The sequence below is a fragment of the Amborella trichopoda genome, chromosome 1 (assembly GCF_054954075.1).
Source record: "Amborella trichopoda isolate Santa Cruz 75 chromosome 1, AtrichopodaSantaCruz75HAP2 v2.0, whole genome shotgun sequence".
Lineage (NCBI taxonomy): Eukaryota > Viridiplantae > Streptophyta > Magnoliopsida > Amborellales > Amborellaceae > Amborella > Amborella trichopoda.
Window position 1 is genome coordinate 6,253,582 of NC_142336.1, and position 25,398 is coordinate 6,278,979.

A 25,398-nucleotide genomic window follows, 5' to 3' on the forward strand; every position below is an offset into this window, starting at 1 on the left:
AGACCAGACTAGCAAAGAGAGAGACTTTTAGAAAGTTCAAACTTGAAAGTTAAATTTTGGGGTATCTGTAATTGCCTTTAAAAAAACTTGTCGGACCAAGACCAGACTGGAAAAGAGAGAGGCTTTTAGAAAGTTCAAACTTGAAAGTTAAAATTTTAGGGTATTTATAATTTCCTTTAAAACAACTTGTTGGACCGAGACCAGATTGTCAAATAGAGAAACTAAAAGTTCAAAAAACTTGGGGGTATCTGTAATTTTTTTTTAAAAAAAAAAAATTTTAAAAGTTCAAAACTTGGGGGTATATGTAATTTCCTTTAAAAAAAGGAAAAACTTTGATCGGGATTTTGAACCCGACGTGAATCGACCACGCATTATTCTAATATGGAGTTAGACGCACTACGGTTGTGCCACGGATCCTCAGCTATTAAACATAAACAAATTAAACAAAATAAATCTTGGATTAGCGTAAATCACTTGTTTAGAGAGATCACTTGTTGTAGAGAGAGATCACCTGCTTTAGAGAGAGCAAGAGAGAGATCACCTGCTTTAGAGAGAGAAAGGGAGAGATCACCAGCTTTAGAGAGAGAAAGAGAGAGATCACCTGCTTTAGAGAGAGAAATAGAGATCACCTGCTTTAGAGAGAGAAACAGAGAGATCACTTGTTTTAGAGAGAGAAAGAGATCACTTGTTATGAGAGAGAAAGAGAGATCACTTGTATTAGAGAGAAAAAGAGATCACTTGTTTTAGAGAGAGAGATATCACCTGGTTTAGAGAGAGAAAGAGAGATCACTTGGTTTAGGGAGACAGAGAGCAGTAAGCAAACAGAGAAAGAGCGAGCGAGCAGACGAAAGGGGGAGAGGGAAAGGGAGGGGAGTGTTTTAGAGAGAGAGAGAAAGAGAAAGCAATTCAGGAAGCAGACAAAGGGGAGAGATGCAGAGAAATCAGATATCCTAATGGAATTTAATGGCGAACGCGAGGAGAATCACACCTATACCACTCTCATCTTCCTTAGAAACCCATAACACCAACACCACATTCTCATCTCTCCTCTCAAGTCCTCCAAACCCAACATCTTCTTCTTCTTTCTCTCTCATCAGAAGAAAAACCCATCTCTTTCCTCTTGTCCTCCTATTCTTATTCTTCATCTTCTGGGTTCTCATCAGGACACCTCCTATTTGGTTTTCTCTCTCTAACCAGCCACAAGAACAGCACCGCCCCATTTTGGTCGAGCTTTCAAAGAGGAAATCTGGTGTCTCTGATAATTTTATTGCTTATTCCTCTGCAACCCATTCAAATTTCTTCTTCAATGACAGGCGCGGGTGGTTGCTCAACCCTGTAACTGCTGCTCGCGAATCAGGACTCTCGGGTCTCTCTCTCTCTCTTCTTCTTCTGGCTTCTACTGTAATTAAGATTTATTCAATATCTCTTGTTCTGTTCCTTGATTTGATATTTCCTACCAATGAATTAGAGTAAGAGGAGTGTTGTTTAGCTAATGGGAAATTTGTATTCGACCAACAAAATTCAGTTGATGGAATTCTTCCATGGGAAACTTGCAATTAGTGTGAATGCTGTCATTCATTTGAATGAGTAAAGAGTATTTCTGTGATCAAATGTTTCTCTTTGGGTACTCTTTTTTTTGTTTGTTCCTGCAAATGAAGCAATGCACTGTGCTAATTTATTCTTTTTTTGATAGATTTTTGCAGTTTATTATCTCCTTAAAGTCCTTATATTGGGTTTAAGAATTTGGCACTCAAAATCTCAATGTGATCATTGAACAGTTTACTAGCCTTTTTTTGTTCTCTGGTCTTCTATGGTAGGCATTTTCTTATTCCTTGAAGCATAAACTGTTGCTTGTTAGGGAAGAAGAGCTACAATTGGGGTACGTGACATATAGGGTATAGTTAATTTGGCTTTGTATGATTGTTTCTTTGTGAGCAAATGCTGTATTTTCTAAGAAAATTTATCAGAATACACCTGAGAGATGAACCATTTAAAATTTTACCCACTTCTTTTGACTTAATTTAAAAAATCTCATCAAAAGACACATGATCATAAGTTGGAATAGTTGAAAAAGGGAAAAATATTAAATAGTTGATATTATAGGTGCATTTTGATTGAATTTCTTATTTACTATGCATGAATGTCCTCAAATCATCATGTTGTATGCTTGTTTTCTTTTGATTTTTTGGGATCTTTAGTTTTTTCGATTATTTTGCTATATGGAATTATTTCTCTTCAGGTGGGGCTCTTGATTGTCGTTCAGTGCACGTGGGTGAGATTAGACCAGGCGGGGTGAGGGGAAATCACAGGCATCATAATTGCAGCGAAACCTTCATCATATGGGGTGCAAAAACTTTATTCAGGGTTTGTCTCATTTCTTATACCAACTATGCTTACTGGGTAGGCACCTTCATCATTATGTGTGAGCGTGTATGTGCACATTCGCGTGTGTGTGGCTTTTATTAATCTTTTAACATATAGAGTGAGCTTCATCATCCTTGACCATAAAAGTTTGGACATTGATTAATTGCATCATTATTTGAAGGTTATTTTGCATTTGACATAGCATTTTGAAGTTAACCTTACATTTGCGTGGCGCCCACACATTTTTCTGTGCGCTTATTAAATATGTGAAACTGAACTCATATTGCCCTTGCCTTATGTATTGACAAAAACTCCACCTACTCAAAAATTGATTACATTATAGTATAATGAAAATCAATGTCCAATTTTTGTGGTGAACCTCTATGATCTTTGGATTCATGGTTAAAGGTTAATAAAATACTATGGATGTGTTGTAGGAGTGTATGGGTATTTGTGTGCATGTGCGCATGTTTCCTTCTTTTCCCAATTCCCCATATTATACATCCTGCAGCCAATTTATGGCAACTTGCAGGTAGAAAAGAATCATGTGATTGGGAAAGATTACGAGGAATTCATAGTTGCGGCAGATGAGGTTGCAGTTGCTACTAGTCCAAGGGGAACAGCACATGCACTTGTGAATATGGACCATAAGTTGATTACTTACTTTTTGGGGTGTCAAGATAGTTTATTAACCAATGGTAGCTCTACAGATTTTCAAGTTTGGAAAGATCTGTGAAGGTGTTTGCTTCATGCCATTTTCTTTTGGATAAAAAATGATGAATTTGTAAAAAGAAGAGGGTATTTTTATCGTCACATTCTACTTTTTCGATTATTGAAACCAAGAATGTAGATAAGCACATCATTTCTCTCTTATGCAGTCATTTCATTGATACTTTCTCTCATGTACTCATTTGATTTCTAATTATCATTTCATAACAATTGTAAGTTTTATACGACTTTTTTTTTTTTTTTTTCAACTTTAAGAGGTGTGGAATATGTTGGTAATCATAGAAATTCATGATTTATCTTTTTCTTAAGAATATTTGGAAGAATGGGCAATTTTATTCCATTCTTTTGTGTAGTCTGAGATTGATTATAGCATCTTAGCCATTTCACATGGTGCTAAACTAGTGTGGATCTTGTAGGTGCCTACATTTATCATAAATGCCTAGGTGGATATATCTCAATTCCTAACTGTATCAATGTGCATTATTGTAATCATAAATAGAACTCACTATTTATTTAAACTGGAAATGACACACTTTCACTTCCCCATGGCATGTTCCATATTTGCGGTCTTCATATTTTTAGAATGGATAAACTTTATATAAGGTTGCAATCTTAAAATGTAGAATTAAAATGCACCTCAAAATTCCATCATAAGAGGTTGTTTTGGTGTTGGAAAACCCTCTTATTGATCACCTCGGCATCGAGATGTATGAATATGAAAAGAAAAAAAGATTTCGAGTCCTAAAAAGGTGTATCTTGCAACATATTATTTGGACCTTCCATTTTCAAGATTTTCAAGTGTTTATAGATCTACTTGATTGGAACTATTTTTGGACTCTAAGATTCTATAATTAGGGATGAAAATAGATATTCAAGCCATGCTAAGAATTTTTGACACCAAAACTATATTTATGATAAAATTTGGTGGTGTGCCTTAATTTGATTATTTAAGGTTGCAACCTTATACAAACCACACCTTTTTAGAATACGCATAGTAAGTCTTTCTGGTATATACAGTAACTATCAAATAATTTGTTAGTTTACTGCAGTATTTACTGAGGCATGCTAGATAGAAATGATGTATTCTGTTAAGTCTTGTTCTAGGACAAATAAACAACGTGATAAGGATCTCGAGTCTTGTTATCATCTGTGTTGTTGATTTTCCCTTTATATATCTCCAGTGAAGTTACAGTAGTTGTCGCTTTATATAACTCCCTTGTGTTTAGTTCGTCTTGGCAGTCCCAAGAGTAGGAGAATGGAACCTTAAGTAGTTGTTGATTGTGGAGGACAAAATCAGAGGAAGTAGAATTGCTAGTTTGTGTATGAGTTTATTTGTAGATGGTCGTTTCTTTTTTCATTTTTTGGGGCTAAGTAGATGATTGTTTCTCTCATTCTAGACATGTCCTCTGAATATGAGGCCTCACTAACCTAGTGAAAAAACGATCATTCCCCTTCTAGCTAGATATCTCCACCTTGGTGAGAAGCCAGTTTGAGTTGCTTGGGGTGGCGTGTTTGCTTGTTGCAGTCATCTATTTAAGAAGGTCAAGTCTCTTAAGGATAAGATTATCTAGTGGATCCTATGCAGAAGAAAACACAGTTATCATGTGGAAGACTAGATGTTTAGGTCAATTGATGGTTAACAATAAGTGCAAAAAAAGCATTAATTTGGTGGATTATAGGTGCAAGGCTTGCTAGGGGGGACCTAATTTGGAATTTAGATATCGAGCTGAGTATCGAATAATGTGAAGAAGGAAGAGATGTGATGGCTATATAGAAGATTGTGATAAAGGAGGGGAGCTTCATTTTGCATGATGCCATCTTCAAATCAATCACGTATTCTTTATAGAGATTTTTCTGGTTGAAGGCGTTTTAGTGCTTCTCTTTAGAGCTAGTTGGTTTCTCTAGCCTGGTGGTCTGGTCTTCCTAGCTGGCAAGGCTATTTTCAGAGAAAGCGACGAGGTCATATTTCTTCTTAATGGAGAGGACATTCTTGGTTTCAATGGTTTTCCTTTAACTTCTTATTCATACTTTTGGAATATGCTAAGGTGGTGCTTCTAGACTTCCTCATAGATCTTTTTCTAGTTGCTAGGATGCATGGAGAGATAAATGCTACTGTTCTTGGTCTTGTCCTAGAGGGACTTAAGGCAGCAAATATCAACTTTTATTATTTTCGGGGGAGCCTACTGCAAAAAATTGATTGAAGTCCTTTCTCAATGGGCAGAGGAGATTAACTATCTTATTGCTTGCCTTCCCTAATGTCTGAGATGTATGGTGAAAGGGGTGAGGAAATTTTGGTGAATGGGTCTGCCCAAAGTTTCTTTAAGAATTTGAGGGATCTTTGTTGGGTTAACACATTACTACCCCATCGATTTACTTTAAGAGATTGATTTTTGTGGATTTCTTAGTGTATTAAGGCTAATATTTTTGTTGAATTTATATTGTTGTGTTTCTCATTTAAGCAGAGAAGTGAGCCTTTGAGATATACCCTATCAAGATTATTTTGAATAAAGATCGGAAGCCACACACGCAACATTGGGGAATAGTGTTTGAGGGAATTATGCAAAAGGCTAACATCGTGCAATGGGATGATTCTGTCATAGATTAGTAGAATTACTTCTATTTTGGCCTATGTTTTCATGAAGGTCTCTGTTAAGATTAATCTAGAATTGAATTTACATACATTAAAAACACTTTGGTTTTGGAAAGTTTGGGTTTTTCATTAAGGGTACAGCATGTCATCCAGAATATCTACAGTTCATTAATTAATCCAGATAAATGCTTTTAACCTTCGGCACGAAGTTTCTATAAGTAATGCTGAAATTTTGGTGGAATGGTTTGAATTGATCATTGGTGAATTAACCATTAGGACCCTCTTAGCCCTGAGTATCAAGTGAACCTGGATAAATGTCCGCACTTTAAGAGGCACTATTGTTAAAAAACTTGGTATGTGGTATGACTGGAGTTGCCGGACTCAAGTCCAAGTGGGGTTGATTGACTTAATGATTACATAGACAAGAACCTGTGTGTCACTGTTTGATATGGAAATTAGTATTAAAATTCCAGCTTTAGTATTGTCCTATCCGATATTACATTTCCGTACACTATTTAAATAAGGGGATATATGATAATATTTAAGAGGCATTACATTTATAGTGAGATTTTAGAAAAGAAGTTTGAGAAGAACGGTCTAAGCTTCTGAAATGTAAGACACAAGTATTGTGCCTTTTGCATCCATACATTAGAAAAATCTCGGACGCCCCCCCTCCCTCCCCCACCGTCCCCGTCCCCGCCCCCGCCCCCGGCCCTGCCCCCGGCCCCGCCCCCGGCCCCTCCCCCGCCCCCCCAACCTTTTGTCTTCTTATGGCTATTTCTCCTCCTCAACCTTTAGTCTTCTTCTGGCTATTTCTCCTCTTTTTTTCTCTTTCCTCAGGCTCTCTCTGGGTTTTTTCTCCTTCTTCCCTTTTCTCTATGCCTCCATCCTTCTTTCTTATCTTTTGCTTCTCATCTCATCTCTCCTTCACCCCTGTTCTTATCCCTTAACATTTACTCTTCTGTCTCTTTTTATGCTATTCATTTATTCTCTTCTTACATCCCCTTTCTCCCCTCACCATTTATCTCTCACTAACCTCCTCTCTCTTTCCCACTTTCTCAATTTCGCAAATCTCTCCCCCTATTCTTTTTTTAGGTCTTTCCTCCTCTGATCTCTTTCACGCCTCCCCTTTTCTCATAGCACTCTCCCCCTCTCTTCCCAACATTTGCTCTTGCTGTGATCTTCCTTGGAATGGGAGAAGCTAGAAGAGGGTCTCCAATGGCTACATATCCCTCCTTCCCTTAGTGACCTTTCTTAGGGTGGTCCAAGAGAGGAGGTTTTACAAGATCTTACAGGATGCTACTCTCAAGTGCCTCTCTCTTTAGTTGCTCTGCTGTTGCTCTTTGAGGCCGGCCCTGCTACTAGATACTGCTGGCTTGCTCCACGATCTCTTCACCAAGCCATCTCTTTGGCCAAGACAGTTTCATGTTCCTTCATAGGCCTTTTTAGTTTTCCATTTCTAAGTTCTCTTTTTCTCTTTTCTTCTGGCTTTGCTCTGGGTTTTGCCATTTCTTCTTCTTGTTTTCTTTGTTCTCCCCCCCACTCCCTATTGTTATGTACACTGAGCAGCCAGGTTGTGGGCTGCCTTCACCTTAATTAGTATGTAATTCTTCTTCATTTATAAAGTTAACCGATTCTCAAAAAAAACAAATCTCGGACGTGTGTCCATGTTACATAGATCCTGACTTTTCTTGTGACATTTTTATTGCAAATTCACCTACTTTCTGGTTGACTCGATTCATTTTTACATTCTTACAGAGTCCATTTTTGAACCCTGCTCCAAACTTGGTACTGCTAGCCAAGTGTTTAGGTTTGTCTTTTGTATGTGTAGGCCACAAAGATGGATTTGACTTGAGGGTTTTCACAACAGGATGAACTACAACTTGTTACATAGAGAATTTGAGCACTTGAAAGAAAAGGGGTGTCCCTATGAAACTCAAGATTGTTGCATAATGATAACTCCTATTGCAAAGACTTCCATTACAGCAATCCGGTCTTATTTCATTAGGTTGTATCTTGTAAAAATTTGGTGTGAATTGCATCTCAAAATACAATTTAGTGGACAGAGGTTGTCGACTTTGGATAAACTTACAGGGTTATGAACTTGTTTTGCAATGATTATGTTGTCTCTAACTTTTCTTTTAGGTTGGTGATGATATTTTTATTTTCATATGTAAAAAGAAAATGATAATATTATATAAAAAATGAAGAAAATGACAGAGAATGATTGAATGATGATATGAAGCTGAAGAGTAACAGTGTTCAAACACTTAAACTTGGTGCTGAAATCAGTCACTGCCAAAACTGAGTAAGTCAGTGATTTAAACAGTCAATTTTGTAAAACTCGGTTGTAAAATTTGTGGGAAATTTTTTAAAGAATACAAAGTGAGACGAATTTACTCATGTGAATATTTCCAAACGAGATTTTATTAATTGAATGGCAAAATTTCCGCATTTGTGATGCTCTGCATAAGGTTATATATTGAAGAGAAACCATTTATATTGTCTTGAATCCAAATGAATATCAAAAGAACATAGCATGAAATCTCACACTTTTTAAGTATTGTACATATACTGTAGATAGATCATACATCTCATTTTGGATACCTTATTTTTTGTGGACAAAAGAGGTATTTTGAAGGAGAGACCCAGGAGAAGCATTCATATGGCGATTGGTTATTGTCTACATAATATGTACATTATTTTCCAAATAGTTGGGAAAATGCTCTGATGATGATGCACACTGATTTGAATATTTTCGGATCTATAGTTTGTTGATTGCCGCAAATGAGAATACTATTATCCAACTAGGGCAGTTCCATGGGAAAGAATTCACTCATGGATCCAACTATACAAGAGGCCCTTGTCTACAAATATGAGGACAAATAATTTAGGGCTTTAGTTATGAGATTGTTGTCTGAAAATAATAATTTGACTGTTTCACTTATGGGATTGTACGCTACAAAACTCTTCACACTTTTGGTATACAGACATAACAATTATTTTTAGCTATTTGATGCAAAAGCCAATGTATTGAATTGTTATAATAATTAGAATTTTTATTTTGTACTTTGTAACCACTTAAGACATCCCCAATTACTCGATATCACATTTTACAGTCAATAATGATTGTTCCACCAAAAAGTAAATGATCTTATTTATAGTTTTGGTGACGATTTCAAAAGCAAACCATATATTGCAAAAATTTCTTTTGTAGCTGATGATCACGCAAATATCATGGGGAAGACATTAGGTTGTTAGGGTTGGGTAAGTTGTGTCAAGAGTACCTAATGGAAATGTGTATAATGAGACTATTTACTCTTCATACGAGGAAGTCACATTCATTATCAACCGTTGAATGTGAAATCAAGTGGTTAATTATATGTCATTGATTGTGCATAAAGTTTATATGTCATTGATTGTGCATAAAGTTCAAAATAAAATTTCTTGAATGTTGTGACACATTTCAATCTATTGGATGTCGGCCACAAATGATTATGATATCTTTGTATCAAAAGTAAATGTTTTCATAGTATACAATCCCATATCTAATTTATGAAACAAATATAGATCCCTTGGTTTGATTTAAACATTTTGAAGTCTTTTGTATAACAATCGTTTATAGTGGCACATAAAATAAATAAATAAATAAAATCAATGTTTTAAAATATTAACGAGCCTTGACCTTGTTTGATTCATCTTTCTCAAGCAAATACTAGGCTCTTGCAAATAGGTCAGGGTGACCCAACCCGACACCACGGACTCGAAGGTGAACCCGACTTGATATGGCCAGGATTAGAGCCAGACCCAGAGACCTGATTAGTCAAGTTCATTAGGCGGGTCCAAACCTGGACAAAGTTGGGTCAATCCGTTCGCCAAACCTAAGTATACGACTCTAATGATAAACTTATTGCTTCGACTCTAATGATAAACTTATTGCTTCTAGCTTGTCATGGTATTGCATGCTAGTGATCATGGTCATATACGACTCAACAAAATGGTTTTGCTTAATGGACTTCACGGTGTTCTTATTTCAATAAAACTTATTGCTTCTAACTTGTTTAGATGTACTCGTTATCATTGATAATTTACTATTTCAATAATGGTAATGGTGACAATAGATTATTTATTATTTGATTGTCTATTATAAATTTATTAAACTTATAGGTAGTTTTACATAAAAGTTTATTTTTTTAAAAATCGGTTTTTACTTTATTCACAATAATTTGTTGAGAATCAAATTGCTGGACCTCACCGAAAAAGTTAAACAATTAAATAACGTTGTACATTATGCAAGATACATTTTGTTTTTCGACCAAATATTATCAGAATGTGTTATACATTATACAAGATACTTACCAAACAACTAATGAGATAATCTTAAAATTAATTGTCATCCAAATAAGGAAGGTTATTCTTTTTTCCCATGGCATAAAATTAGATGTAAATCATTTAGCTTCACACTTATCATGCATCTCTCTGCCATGGTATAAAAAGGGATTTTAAAAATTATCGAGCTGATTCAGAATCACTCAAGTCATCTTGGAATTGTGTAAGTATATCAGAATCAATGGGTCCACGATTCCAATTGGAGGAACCTTGGAATCACTAGATTTTCACTTGGTTTTTTAAGTTTGTATTTATTTTTATTGTATCTGTACCATGATTCAACTTAAGAATCACCTGTGCTGGATTGATCAAATTAGAATCTCTCCCAATTTTGAGTATTAAAATCCTAATATAAGTGAGCCCCACCAAATTACCCCAAAAAAAAAGAAAAGAAAAAAGAAAAAAAGAAGACCGGGGTAAATGTGTTGCACAATAATACTCATGCGAGTGTTTTAGCGGAGTAGTAGAATTATAGTTCAATTATTCAACGAAAACTCCCTAATATTTTTTAATGGGAAAAGTTTATATAAGGTTGCAACCTTAAAATGTAGAATGCACCTCAAAAATCCATCAAAAAGGTTGTTTTAATGTTGAAAAACACTCTAATTGATCATCTCGACATCGAGATGTATGAATATGAAAGAAAAAAATGATTTTTAGTCCCAAAAATAGTGCATCTTGCAACACATTATCTAGACTGTCTATTTTCAAGATTTTCATACTTTTATAGATCTACTTGATTTTAACCATTTTTAGAGTTTAAAATTTTATAATTAGATATGAAAATAGATTTTTAGATAATCTTATGAATTTTTAACACAAAAAAGACATGTTATGATGAAGTTTGGAGGTGCACCTTAATTGGATTGTTTAAAGTTGCAACCTTATAGAAACCACATCCTTTCTTAATATCTCTAAGCATTGTGTCATGCTAGTATTCTCTAGGGTTTTTTATGGGATTGTCTATAAAAAGATTATTTATCTTTTGTACATAGATGTCATAATCATTTTTCCAAATGTGTGGTTGTAAGAATGTCATTGAATAGACATAGATTTCAAAAAAAAAAAAATCTCAGATTTTGTGACTCACCACAAGCCATCTTTTTGACATCTAATGAGTGAGAATGATTGTGACCTCCATGTATAACAGATAAATAGTCTTTTTGTAGACAATCCTCTTTTTATATATAAAACAAAAAAACAAAAAAAAATTGAGAACTTGTAGACTGAAATGCGGCAAAGCATAGGTCTAGCACCTAGAGCAATACCCCACTAGTTCTTGGCCGGCTCCGTGATTTCTAAGACATTGTTTCGATGTGCCTAAACTAGGCCACATGTTCTTTACATTCACCGACCATGTGGAAATATTCCTAGTTCAAGCTGTTTTTGGCCATTTCATCCTAATGAAGTAAGTAATTTTAATGGTGGATATATTGGTTTGGGTGAGAGAGGTCAAGGGTTCAAATCCTTGAAATTTGTCCCAACAAATTGAACTGAGTTGACCTTTTTTTAGAGTTAGAAATTTTAAGTCATTATATTCTATTATGAGTTGCCTTTTTTCAGTTATTTGTGAAACCATTATCATCAGAGCCTTTTTTCAACTATTTGGGATCGACTACACGATTTCTAGTATGTCATTCTACTATATTAAGCCATTATGCTTTGTCAAGGGTCATATTCTTAGTGAGACCATTATCATCAGAGCCATTTCTCAACTATTTGTGATCGACTTTCTCAACTATTTGGGATATTAAAAGCCATACCCTCAGTGAGACCATTATCATAAGAGCTTTTTCTCAACTATTTGGGATCGACTTTTTCAACTATTTGGGATCGACTTTTTCAACTATTTGGGATCGACTACACGAATTCTAGTATGTCATTCTACTATATTAAGTCATTATGCTCTATCAAGGGCTATACCCTCAGTGAGGTCACTATCATCAGAGCATTTTCTCAACTATTTGAGATCAGCTACACGAATTCTAGTCCGTTATTCTACGTTATTAAGAGCTATATTATCAATAAGGTCATAGGTCTCCATATCGTTTCTTACTACTCTAATGAAAAAATTACAGCACTTTCCAAAGGCATTTTTCTGAGCTATACTCTCAATGAGGTCTCTCCATGTCGTTTCTCACTAATTCGGTAGGAAATTTCAATACTTTCCAAAGGCATTTTCCTCGCTCCGAGATTGTTTAGCTCTCATTAAATAAGAGGAGGATGACATAGAACTAACGGCTTCTTCCCTTGCTTCAAGCAAACGCTCTTCAAACGTTAACGGAAGGAAACCCACACATGTTGGTTGCTTGTACGGCTTCATCAAAATCACACTTTCTATTTCATTTTTCGAAAGGGAAAAGTTTATATAGAGCCGAGGCTCCAATCAATTAAATTAGAGCTTACCTCAAAAAAATTTTTAGACGAAGTTGTTTTGATGCTCAAATATCCTCAAATTGATCATCTCGACATCAAGATGCATGAACATGAGAAAAAAATGGATTTCATGTTTTGGAAATAGTGGTTTTTGTAACGCATTTTTGGACCGTCAATTTTCAAGATTTCCAAGTTTTTATGGATCTCTCGATCTACACTATTTTTTAAGCTTTAAATTTTATAAATAAAGATGAAAATATATTTTAAGGCTATCAAAAGTATTTCAAGTATTGAAACTACATTTCTCAACACCATTTGAAGGTAGGCTCTAATTTGATTGTTTAGAGCCTAGGCTCTATACAAAGCACACCCTTATCAAAATGCCCCCTTATTTTGTGGGCATTATTAATAAAAGGATGGGGTTTCTGTGAGTCAACCGACTCATAATATACATATGTGGACCCCCTCTTAAACCATCTTAGAAATAGCTTTTTAATCTTAAAATTTTAGGGATTCATGATTTAAGTTTAGATGATCATAAACATGAAAGAAAAAACCACAAAAAAATTTACATTTAAAATACAAGTTTTTTGAAAATATTTCTGGAGTGTGTAAACCTTTTGAGTTTCTTACAACGTCCGTCTTAAAGATGGACCGTCAGTGGGCCCTTGCACCTGCTGACTCATGAAGGACTATTCCTTGTAGACTTTATTTTCTTTTACTTTTTCCCATTTTTGGCTTCAATTATTATTCTTTAATACAGCACCTAGTTGCTTGCACACTTTTCCCACTACTTTCAATTTCGTATGTTCAAATTCCCCCCCCGTTTTGGGCAATTAGAATTCAGAAAAGCCAAACGTGTTTATGCTCCCCTTGGAGCAAACTGTCCATTTGCTCCCTCAAGCAAAAACTATTTAAGATCCCAAATTTTGGGGATGTATCCTCTATATCAGAGAGAGAGAGAGAGAGGAGGAAGAAGAAGAAGAATTCGAACGTACACTTTAGGAGCTTGAAAAAATAAAGTCCTGAAGTTGACTTACTGTACATTGTCCAATTTTGGGAGGGATAGCAAGATCTAAGTGCTAAAGAGCTCAAAATACCTTTTTTTTTTTTTGTAAGAACAATCATCAAATGATATTTAAATAGATCCCAAATTTTCTGTTTCAAAAACTCTTTTCAAGTATATTTTCAAGCCGAGGGAGCAAATGGACAGTTTGCTCCTGACGGAGCATAGTACAAACGCTAGAAAAGAAAACCGGTCTCCGAGGGTTGTTTTGAGAGGAGGTTGGAAAGGACGGCCAATATCAAACAACATACCCCTGCGGGATTATAGTATTCACTTACTCCTTCAAATATTGGTACCTAAAAACCAAAACTTAGAATTTGAGTTCTAAACTATAGTCTATGTTCAATCTTAGCACAATGTGTGGCACAATAGTGGCTTTTTTTTTCCTCAGGGGTTGGTAACTAGGCTGAGGAGGACACTTTCCCAAAATATGCTCCTGAAGGAGCACATAATCTTTTGGCTCGAGTTCTTACTTTTATCTTTACCCAGTTTAGGGTTTCCAATATGCATACCATACCATCTCCTAAGAAATTAGGGTAAATTTTTATTTGAAATTCCCTCCTTTAACATTTTAAGCCTCAAGTAGTCCCTCACTTCCATTCACTATAAACACCAAAAAACGTGCACGCACCCGCACAAGGATTTAAATAGGGTAGTTAGTTATATTTGGGAGTGTGAAAGTATCCTTAAATATAACAATTAAAGGGTTTGCTTCAATGAACTCCAACCATAGGGTATACGTTACTGAATTCTTGAAGCAACAACAGTATTCTAAAAAAGATAACCATCACCCTTTTTATTTATTTATTTGGATAATTAACCCAAGTTGGCTATATAAACACACACATATCTGAATCCATAGAATCCACTGATCCAATTTATGTTTTTCGGATTTGTCCGGTTTTAAGCACGCACACAAATTGAAATCACCTAAAAAAATTGAAGTTTTTCGTCTCTGTGGAGCCCCCACTCGATCGTCTGAACTCTTCGCAACGACGGATTGAGAATGGAAGAAGGGAAGAAGAGGTTGGCAACTCTTGTGGGATGCAACTATCCCGGCACTCCTAACGAACTACACGGGTGCATAAACGACGTGCTAACGATGCGAAGTGTGCTCGTAAAACGGTTTGGTTTCAACCCGAATGATATCACCACCTTGACTGATTCTGAGGACTCAAAGGTGAAACCTACTGGTGAAAACATAAGAGAGGCTCTAAATGAAATGGTTAGCAAAGCTGAGGCAGGAGATGTGCTATTCTTTCACTATAGTGGCCATGGCACTCTGATACCTGCCTCCATGCTAGGACACAAGCATGGATATTATGAAGCCATTGTGCCAACTGACTACAATCTTATGACAGGCAAGAATACCTTGTTACTTAGGTTCCTTTTTTTTCTTTTTTCTTTGTTTTCTTTTTTAAAAAATTATGCAAATTTATTCTAGTTTCAAATTTTCTTTTTCTCTTAAGACTGGTTTGGCCCATCTACCTATTTAGTAGTACATCCAATGTTTTTTGCACAATGAAATGTTTGTAGTCACTCATGTTTTGGGTGACAAAATAAAAAAAGAAAATAAAAGTTAATACACTTATATAGAATTTATCTAAATTTTATTTTTTCTATTTTTTCAAAAAAGAAGAAATAGAAGACTAGCTTAAGATTTTTTTTCAATTGAAATTTTTTAATAGGTGCATTGGCTAATGCATCAAAAGATCTGAACCCTCCACCAGAAAAAGAAAATCAAGTCCTGAGATTTAACATAAGTTGCATGTTGCCCCATGCAGACCTCGACTTTCGGTGGCTAGTCAACCAGCTACCCACCGGCACCAGCTTCACCTTCCTCTCCGACTCCTGCCACAGTGGTGGCCTCATCGACAAAGAGAAAGAGCAAATTGGTCCCCACCACCTCCCCCCTAGCCGATCTGCTCCTGTTCGAGACTCTCAACAGAGGTTCATGCCTATACAAGCCATCCTTAACCACTTGGCTGCAGCCTCCGGTCTGAACTCACAAGAAATCACCTACCACCTCCATCAACTCTTCGGAGACAAGGCCTTCTTCAGGTTCGAGTCCAAAGAGAGCTTTTCTGCCTTAAAACCTGCAAGTCCGGACGTCGGGATATTGCTCAGTGGGTGCCAATCCAACGAGACTTCGGCCGATGCATTCCCGGATGGGGATATCTCAAAGGCGTTCGGGGCCTTCTCAATGACTGTGAAGAGGGTGCTCGCGTCGCACGCGGGGCCCATTAGCAATAGGGAACTGGTCATCCAAACAAGGGGATTGTTGAATGAAGAGGCCTATGCTCAACATCCTTGCCTCTATTGCAGTGACCAGAATGCAGATGCTCCTTTCCTTTGCCAACCCCTTACCTAAAATTCAACATGAAAATTATATGGGGGTAGTGACCCCAATGAAATCACTTCCCAAAGTTCAAAATATAAGGAGCTATTGAAGTATGAACACTGTGGTTTAACAAAATATATCATCACTGTTTGTGTATTTTAAACTTAGCCTCATGGATATGTATGAACACTGGGTTATTTGTGGCAGAATTTGTTTTGTGTCAAGCCACATGTGTCATGAGTTACAATATATGCATATGGATACAAGAACCACATGATAGAGTATGACATAATATGTATTATTTTTCAAGAAGTTTGATTTTTATGTTAGGATGAAGTTTTTATAAGGCGTAGGCTCTACGAAAACAAAATAGAGCCTCACATCAAATCCTTATTTGGAAAGCACTTTGGGTAGTATAAATCACCATGATGGCTCTAAAATCAATTTTCAACACCAACAATAAAATTTGAAACTCAAAAAATGGTATAAATCTTGCAGATCCATGAATACCTATTTTTAGGGTGAAACGAACGGCCTAGATAATTTGTTTCAATATACAATATTTTTAGAACTTTAAATCCTATTTCGTTTTCACAAACATAATGTTCAAGCTAAGATGATCGATGTAAAGGTTTTGCAATGCTTGAATTACAATTTCAATGAGTCATGAGATGAGGCTTTACTTGCTTTGATAGGCTGCACCACTTTCAAACCATTTTCCTTTATGTTAAGGTATCATGAGACTCAAGATGGACCCAAACCCCCCTAAGAACAATATTAAAAACAAAAAAGAAAAAATATTTTTATCCTATGGGGCAGTGAGATCGTGAAGGGGCCGACAAGGGAAAATATCACTTAGATAATGAAAGCACCTTCTTGTAAGAGAAAGAACATAACTTTAAATTGTCGAATTTTTATTGTCGAATTTTTATTGTCGAATTTTTTTACAAAATCGTTAAGGTGTTCAAATCATCCAATTTAATATTAAAATAGTTTTCATTTCACTTTGATATCTCCTCAAACAAATGTCAAAAAACGCCTAAAGTTTTGCATTTTGGTAATTTGGCCTCATGGTCTGAGCCCAATGATTTGAACACCCCTCCCTGTCCATGTTTCCAAATCTGGATCTATGTTTGTTTCCACTTTCCACAATGAGCTAACTGACCAATGGACCCTGAGTTTTCAGGAATTTGGGAATTTGATGCTCATTTTGTTCTCAATGGTTATGCTAAGGTGCTTTTTGGATGTGCACATAACTATATTTGTAGTTAGCGGATATTCGCTTCTTGCTTATGTATAGGGGTGGCAACGGGTCGGGACAGACCCAAAAAAATGATATGGGACCCAGACAAAAAAATTTAGTGTGAGACCCATACCCGATCGGGCTCGACCCAAAAATTAAAATATCTATGTGTTTAATTATATTTAAATATATTTCATGTATTGGGACATAAAAAATAGTACCGGACCCAAAACCTGACCTGGACCCAACTAGACCCGAGTAGTGTTCGGGTCTAAGATTTGGACCTGAACCCGATTCATCTAGTCTAATTTTTGAACCCATACCCAGACCCGAATCGGGTCGACCCCTCTGGTCCCAGGTCAGGTCCGATTGCATTGCTACCCCTACCTATGTAGATAAGCCTAGTTAATCACAGATAGCTCTACACGCTTTCTGGCTGCACAATAGACTCGTTCGACCACAATTAAAATTGTCAAAGTGGCCCACAGTTTTAGCATTACTTTTATTTATTTTTTTCAGACATTAATAGTGGGAATGGCGGGTGTGATGTTATATTATGCCCCAACCCCATTCCCAAGTGTTTTAGCATTAGTTAACGGGTTTTCTATCGCAATTAGCAAAATTGCATGTGATAGTTCAATTTTTGCACTTAATGGTTCAAAATCAAGTTTTAAAAATGAACCATTGTGAATGTTGACTATCAAATTTCATGAATGGTTGCAACCAGTATTTTAAAACCCCGCAATCCAAATCGGGAATCATCAATGTGGATTGGGAATTGGTTGGGATCGAACTGGTTCCGAGAAGGTATTAGTCCTAACCTAGTCTCCCCAAACACCCCCTATCCCTCTTTTATTTTTTTAAAGCTTATTTTATATTTTTTGAGGTCACTCTGAATCCCCATCCCATTAACCTTATTTTAATTTTATTTTTTATTTTTGGATAACCAATTCAGATCGATTCATATCGCCTTTCCAACAACCCAACATGGGTCTGTGGGGTGGCTGATCCACCACACCAATCCAAGTTTTGCAACTCTGTTGCAACTATCATCATGTATGATTGTTTATAGTCAAGAGATGTGATTTTACAACAGACAGTGAACAATTTAATTTCAATATTGAAAAAGGAACGCCGTTAGTCTCTGTATACCGCGATTGAACCTCTCATTCAAAAACAGTGGTTTCAAAACACACTCTCTTTTACTTGATTTCTTCTTCTCTTTTTTTTTTTCCTCTCTAATGAAAGACAACCATAGTGTTATGTAGATACTGTTGTTCATGTGTATTTGGTAATTATATCCTCAACTTCCTTGTATCCGGATGACAAGTTTGCTTGTAATCCTATATGCACACTAAATTTAATCAATAGAAGACAAATATTGTACTTTGTTGGAAAAAAAAAAAAAAAAATCCTTCTTTTAGCGTCCCACACCATCGATGAATGTACATCTTGCCCCATTTTTAACCTAAACTGATGAACCTTTTCCAAGAACATTTAAATTAGGAAAAAGTTTATATAAGGATGCTATGCCCCTAAAAAATCCATCGGAAAAAGTAGTTTTAATGTTGAAAAGCCCTTTGATTGATCATCTCGACATCCAGTTGTATGACTATAAAAAATAAAAAAAATTTAAGTCTCATAAATAGTGCATTTTACAACATATTATCTACACCGTCCATTTCAAGATTTTCATATGTTTATAGATCTACTCGATTTTAACCATTTTTTAACTCTAAAATTTTATACTTAGATATAAAAATAGATTTTGCAATAATCCTAAGAACATTTTACATCAAAATTATATGCCATGATAAAATTCCTCTACACCTACGTATGCATCCGTATGCCAACTGCACTCTTCAAATTATATATAAAAAATTATGGAAAAAGTTTATATAAGGTTGCAACCTTAAAATATAGAATTACATATACACTTCAAAAATCCACTCAAAAAAGTTGTTTTAATGTTGATCTCAACATCGGGATGTTGGGATATGAGAAAAAAATAATTTTAAGTCTTAGAAATACCGCATCTCGCAACACATTATCTAGACCGTCTATTTTCAAGGTCTACATGATTTTAACTATTTTTGGACTTTAAAATTTTATAACTAGATATGAAAATAGATTTTCAGATAATCTTAATAATTTTTTACACCAAATTACATGTTATGATAAAATTTGGAGGTGCGCCTTACTTGGATTGTTTAAGGTTATAACGTTATAGAAACCACACAAAACAATTATACAACAATCCCATAATTTTTTTTTAACTTTTTATTAAAAGTAAAGACGGAGCAGCATGGCTTCACCTAAAAGGCAAGGCCAAGCAACTTGGCCGAGTCTAAGTGGACATGGCCGAATCCCATTATACTTGTTCAAAGAAAGCATTGGTAGGGCTGGCAAAGGGCTGGTAGGCTCGGTCGGCCTGGCCCTAAAAACCATAGGGCTTGGGCCACAAACTTTGGCCTGACGCCCCGACTCAGCCCTACCATCTTTGTTTCTTGTTTTTTCTTATATTTTTTTTTCATTTGTTTTTGGGCTGATCCACAAGGTCTGGGCCAGGACTATAGGGACAAGGACCCGGTTCTAGCCCCAGCCCCAGACCCGGCCCCGGCCCCGGCCCCTGCCTCGGCCCCAGTCCCAGCCCCAGCCCCAGCCCAGCTCGTTGCCACCCGCATGGGGTGCCACCTCTATATTGACATGTCCCATAAACTCCACTTTGGATACCCATTTAAAGTTTTTAACTCATCAAGTTGCTACCCCTTTTTTATCTGGTAGTACACTGTATTCCTGCTTTTGTTTAAAGCAAAAAGAGAAAGCCAAAACATATATATTATGACTCTCACTTTATCGCCAACAAAAAAATGAAAAAGATCCAGTTTTTAAACCAAAACAGTGACCCCAATCATGCCACAAAAAAGAAGAGGAAGCAAGAGTGATTAATGTTCCCTTGAAATCCACAAATCAGACAGAAATTTCTATGGACTATGGAGTTTTCCTTTCTGGAAAGAGAAAATACGTCTAGTTCAAATGATGACAAGGTACATTTATCCAGTCAAAAGTTTTCAAAAGACTCAATTATGTACTTGCTCCATGAGGAAGGGAACTTTTGCCCTTAAAGATCTACACCCATTATAAAAAAAACTAAAAATAAAGTATTAGGAGGCGTCAAATCTAGATCAAACGGTCAGTAGCTCACTTGATCTAGATTGAACGGTTGGATGAGGAAAAGTATATATCTTCTATGCAGTAGGAAAAGTATAGAAACCTTTTTTTTATATTAATTAGTTATCTTGGAATAGATAGATGCCTAGGTTTTTGGGATTTAAGATAAGGTTTGGATCAAAGTTTGGCTACTTGGCAAGAGTCGATTCAGACTTATCCGAGTAACTCGGTCTTGGCAACATGCCTTACTTTAGTCCCATGAAAAGAGGAAGTATATAAGAATTGATTATAAATATTCAAAATAGATAAGTAATGATTTAATCTTTGATTAAATTAACTATAATTAACTTATTATTAGTTTTTATCTATCTTTATATCTTTGTGATTTTTAACTTCCAAAACAGCCTGAAGGCTAAAATTACAACCTCCCGCTAATACAAGTCCGGGCTAGGTCCGTCTTCTTCTTTTTCGTCTTCTTTTTTTTCTTTCGTTTATTTTTTTATTATTTATTTATTTTTTGTCTACCATGCTCAATCCAATAGGGAATAGAACTGGCTTGGCCTATTTTTAAGCCTAATCAATATAAGGAAAGCTTTCTATGTTCCCGCTACAACATATAAGTTTTATCCTCCCCGTACTATCCAGCCTTTCATTTTTTATCAAGAGAGTCACTCACCGTTTGATCTTATATCCGATATCTCAAAGTATTTCATTTTTATTTTTTTTAATACAATTTTTCTGAATATAAAATTTGGTTCATGCCATCTCTTCATTGGGGGCGCACCTATAAAAAATATTAACAATAATTTTTCAATAAAATATAATGACCAAAATACCTCTTGAATCTTTCAGGGGTATTTTGGTTATTTTATTTTATTGAAAATATATATTTTTTTTTTTCCGTTAGTGCGAGTTTAATAGATGAATGGACGCCCATATTTTAGTGTCAAAATAGTTTATAGAAAAAAATTAAAAATAAGCAGTGTAAAGACGTGACATTGTGATTGGGGCAATCTTAGCCCTCCATTAAAAAATCGATGGCCGGATAAAAAGGAGGATAGAACTTCTATGTTGTAAAGGAATCTAGAAAAGCTTTCCCATCAATATATGATATAATTAACTCCACAACAGCCCTTACTCCAACTTCCAATAATTTTATCTTCTTAATGTTGATTGTTAGAACTGTTTTAGAAACCTTCTCACAATCATTATGAAGTAATAACACTAGTGTGTTAATCAAATTATTGGCCTAATTATATGGAATTAGTGTCCTTCTTGTGAACCTTCCTCATATTTGGTTTCAATGTAAGCCCTTGTATTCATTACAATGGTAAACGCCCTTGTCCTTTAGAAGGCCCAATTGTTGTTTTCTAACAGCAAGTTTGGATTGAGTGGACTTGTGTATTAATCACTAACATTAAACACGAATGAAAGCAAAAAAAACTATTTTTTGTGAGCAAAGAGTGACCGACTTAAAAATGGGATTGTATATTTTTGGTACAAGGAGGTCGGAATCATTCTTTGTCATTGGATGTAAAATAAGACATATTGAATTGTCACAGTATTTGAGAAATTTGATCTTGAGCTTTGTTCCCTATCAATATCACATCCCCAAACAACCGATTTTATATCTAACGGTCAATAGTGATTATGACTTCCTTATATTCAAAGTAAATGGTATTGTTATATATATTTCTTTTAAGGGAAAAATTTATATAGAGCTGGGGCTCTAAACAATTAAATTGGAGCCTACCACAAAAATTTCAATAAAAGATGTTGTTTTGATGCCTAAATATCCTCAAATTGATCATCTCGATATCAAGATGCATGGACATGAGAAAAAAAAATAGATTTCAAGTTTTGAAATTAGTGCATCTTATAATTTATTTTTAGACTGTCAATTCTCAAGATTTTCAAGTTTTCATATATCTGTCGATCTACACTATTTTTGAAGCTTTAAACTTTATAAATAAAGATGAAAATATATTTTAAGGCTATCACAAAGATTTTTAGTATTGAAATCACATTTTTCGACATGATTTAAAGGTAGGCTCTAATTTTATTGTTTAGAGCCTAGGCACTATAGAAACCACTATAGAAACCGCACTTTTCTTTTAAAGGTTTATTTGCGTTAAAGCAAGCTTGTGCAAAAATGAACAAATACAAACATGTAGCCAAACATTCCCCAAACAATTGCGTTCCAAAAAATCAAAATCATTCACATATAATGTATAGGGTTGGCAACGGGCAGGTTTGGCCTTAGCCAGCCTTGGCCCTAACCCGGCCTTGATCCCTTGAGGGCTGGGCAAGGCTCCTGGCGCAAACCAGCGAAAGTGGCCTTGGTGCAAGCCCGGGTCAGGCCCTCTCTGGGCCTATCCTGGCCAGACAAAACATAGAAGATAAAAAAAATAAGGCCGGACCAAACCGGGATGGACCCGTATCGGCCTTAGCCCTTGGGCCACATGTTTTGGCCCACGCCCTAGTCTTTTAGGATTCGGCCGGTCCACCCAGGCCCATTGCCACGCCTTTGTAATGTCTGCCCAACGGTGCATTGTCCACAGCTGCATATGTCCTCCAATGCGACTCATCTCCGCCTCAGATGAGGAGACGGTGAATTGATTTATGTATTCCAGGCATAGACTATAAACAAAGCATGTGCCCATTAAATATAACATTTCAAATTAATGTTCCATTGAAACATAAAAAAGCAAAGTGCAACAAAAAAATCCTTATTTAAAATCTAACACCCAATGGTTGGAAACTCGGTTAGGGCCTCAGACTCGGCCTTGCCCTGAGCCGACATATTTGAGTGGATTTGTTTATAGAGCAATAAAGCCTTAAATAATAAAAATTTTAAATTTAAATTTTTTTTTAAAAAAGTAAAAATAAATTAAGCCAAAACAAACTTAAAAAAAAATCCAAATAAGATTAAAAAATTATAAAATAGGGATTTAGACACTGCAAAAGAATCTAAAAAAAAATAGACCAATATAAAGATAGGGATATGATAAAAAAACCTCAGAGATCATTGTTAAAAGGGAAATTTATGCAGGGACACTTTTTGTGCACGTTTATTACCAAATGGGTTCCTTTTTTGTTAAAAATTATGAGGGGCACCCCCTACTTGTTCAAGTTTAATCCCTCGGTAAAAGAGCTTACTTAGGAAGAATTTTTTTCAATTTACAATTTTGAGAACCACTTAATTTGAAATTTGAGTTTTCTAACATTTAGGTATCACCTTCTAAAACTTGGACAGTCTTTAATCAATCCTAAAGTATTATTATTTTTCAACTCTGCAAGTGGATGCAATTAAGAAAGGGCAAACTTTCTATGTTTCTTCTACAGCACATAAGTTCTATCTTCCCTTTTATCCAACCGTCCATTCTGAATGGAGGGTTAAGATTGTTTCAATCACAATGTCACGTCTCTACACTATTTTATTTTTAATTTTTTTTTATAAACTATTTTGACACCAAAATTTGGACATCCATTCTTCTATTAAACTTGCACTAGCAAAAAATATAAAAACAATATTTTCAATAAAATAAAATGACCAAAATACCCTTAAAAGTTTCAAGGGGTATTTTGGTCATTATTTTTTATCAAAAAATTATTTTTAATATTTTTTATAGGTGCGCCCCAATGAGAAGATAGAAAATACAAAATTTTATATTCATACAATTTTCATAAAAAAAACTAAAAATAAAATACTTTAAAACGTCGGATCTAAGATCAAACGGTGAGTGACTCTCTTGATCAAAATTGGACAGCTAGCTGGTAAGGGGAGGATAGAACTTCTATTCTGGAGGGAACGCATAGAAACCTTTCCCATTACATAAAAACCTATCCCATTAAAAATTTATTTTTTATTTAGGTTAATCTATGGGTTGAATTAAGTTATATCCTCAAATTTTGGGTTCCTTAAAATAATCCTAGACGCGATTTTTCCTTTTATTTAGGTTAATCCATGGGTTGAAGAAGTTATATCCTCAAAATTTGGGTTCCTTAAAATAATCCTAAACGTGATTTTACCTAAATGAGTAAATGAACAGTATACCCTTGACGGGGTATAATATATTTTAGTAAGGGCCAGCACAAGGGTTTCAAACGAATACCACGAGGCTGCTAAGGACAAAAGGTGTGAGGGAGCCTCTTCTTTCTTTTCTTTCCGTTTTCTTTTCTTCCTTTCAACTTATTTATTTTTTATTTTATTTTAATTTAACCAAAGGAACTGACACTCCCTTGGGCGATACTTTCATTTACTCTCATGCAAAACCACGCCTAAGATTAATTCAAGAAACTCAAATTTTACGGATATAAGCTCTTCAACTTATAAAGTAACCTAAGTATAAATAATAAATAAAAAATAAAAAAAACCTAATTGCACCCTATACACACTTAATTTTCAAGTTTTCATAGATTGCTAGATTTACACTATTTTTTAAGCTTTAAATTTTATAATTAGAGATGAAAATATATTTTAACACTATCATAAATATTTCCAATAGTAAAATAACATTTCTCGACACTATTTGAAAGTGCGTTTTACTTTGATTATTTAGAGCATCAGCTATATACAAGCCACACCGTTTTCCCCTTTATGGAAAAGTCTTTTTTTATGGAAAAATATACAATGAGACCATTTATCTTTGGTACAAGTTGGTTATAATTAATCTTGACTATTGGATGTGAAATTAGATAGCTTCATTTATTCTCTTGACCAAGCTTAAACTTCAAAAAATATTTTCTCGAACTTTGTGACACACCCAAACTATTGGATTTCACATGGGATGGTTTTACATAAATGTGACCACCTTATATAAAAAGTAGGGAAAATATCTCAGTATACCCGAATTTGGTATACTATTTCTCAGTAGTGAGATGGGTAGCAAGGCTAAATGCTCCTGACAAATTTAGAGGGTTTGTAGAGAGAATTCTAAGATGGGTATCAATGAAAGGCAATCAGATAAATTTAGGAGAGTTTGTGGTGGAAATCCAGAAACGCATGCTAAGAATAAGAGATCTAATGACCTGAGGACAAGTAAAAATGAAGGATAGAACTTGGAAGGATGTTTCAAATTGCAGTAAGCTCTCATAACTGGGAAGTTGCAGAGAGTTTGATCACTTTG

The 25,398-nt window shown here is 35.3% G+C and overlaps 2 protein-coding genes across 12 annotated transcripts; both read left to right on the forward strand.

The window, feature by feature from the left end:
• Positions 1 to 772: 772 nt before the first annotated feature.
• Positions 773 to 8,763, forward strand: LOC18426168 (RmlC-type cupin). 11 transcript variants are annotated; one of them, XM_088859136.1, is made up of 4 exons: positions 773 to 1,366; positions 2,240 to 2,364; positions 2,897 to 3,102; positions 8,312 to 8,763. In XM_088859136.1, the coding sequence occupies exons 1-3, from the start codon at positions 964 to 966 to the stop codon at positions 3,098 to 3,100; spliced, it is 732 nt and encodes a 243-aa protein (XP_088715262.1). In that variant the 5' UTR covers positions 773 to 963; the 3' UTR covers positions 3,101 to 3,102; positions 8,312 to 8,763. The 11 variants fall into 11 exon arrangements, with proteins under 11 accessions (XP_088715262.1, XP_088715245.1, XP_088715244.1 ...); XM_088859119.1 differs by having other exon boundaries at positions 2,240 to 2,400; positions 2,876 to 3,102; positions 8,312 to 8,326; XM_088859118.1 differs by lacking the exon at positions 8,312 to 8,763 and adding an exon at positions 7,515 to 7,798 and having other exon boundaries at positions 2,240 to 2,400; positions 2,876 to 3,102.
• Positions 8,764 to 14,206: 5,443 nt separating this feature from the next.
• MC9 (metacaspase 9) lies at positions 14,207 to 16,127 on the forward strand. The gene is made up of 2 exons (XM_006832827.4): positions 14,207 to 14,875; positions 15,299 to 16,127. Exons 1-2 carry the CDS (start codon positions 14,521 to 14,523, stop codon positions 15,883 to 15,885), a joined length of 942 nt encoding a protein of 313 aa, XP_006832890.1. The 5' UTR covers positions 14,207 to 14,520; the 3' UTR covers positions 15,886 to 16,127.
• The last annotated feature ends 9,271 nt before the right edge of the window (positions 16,128 to 25,398 follow it).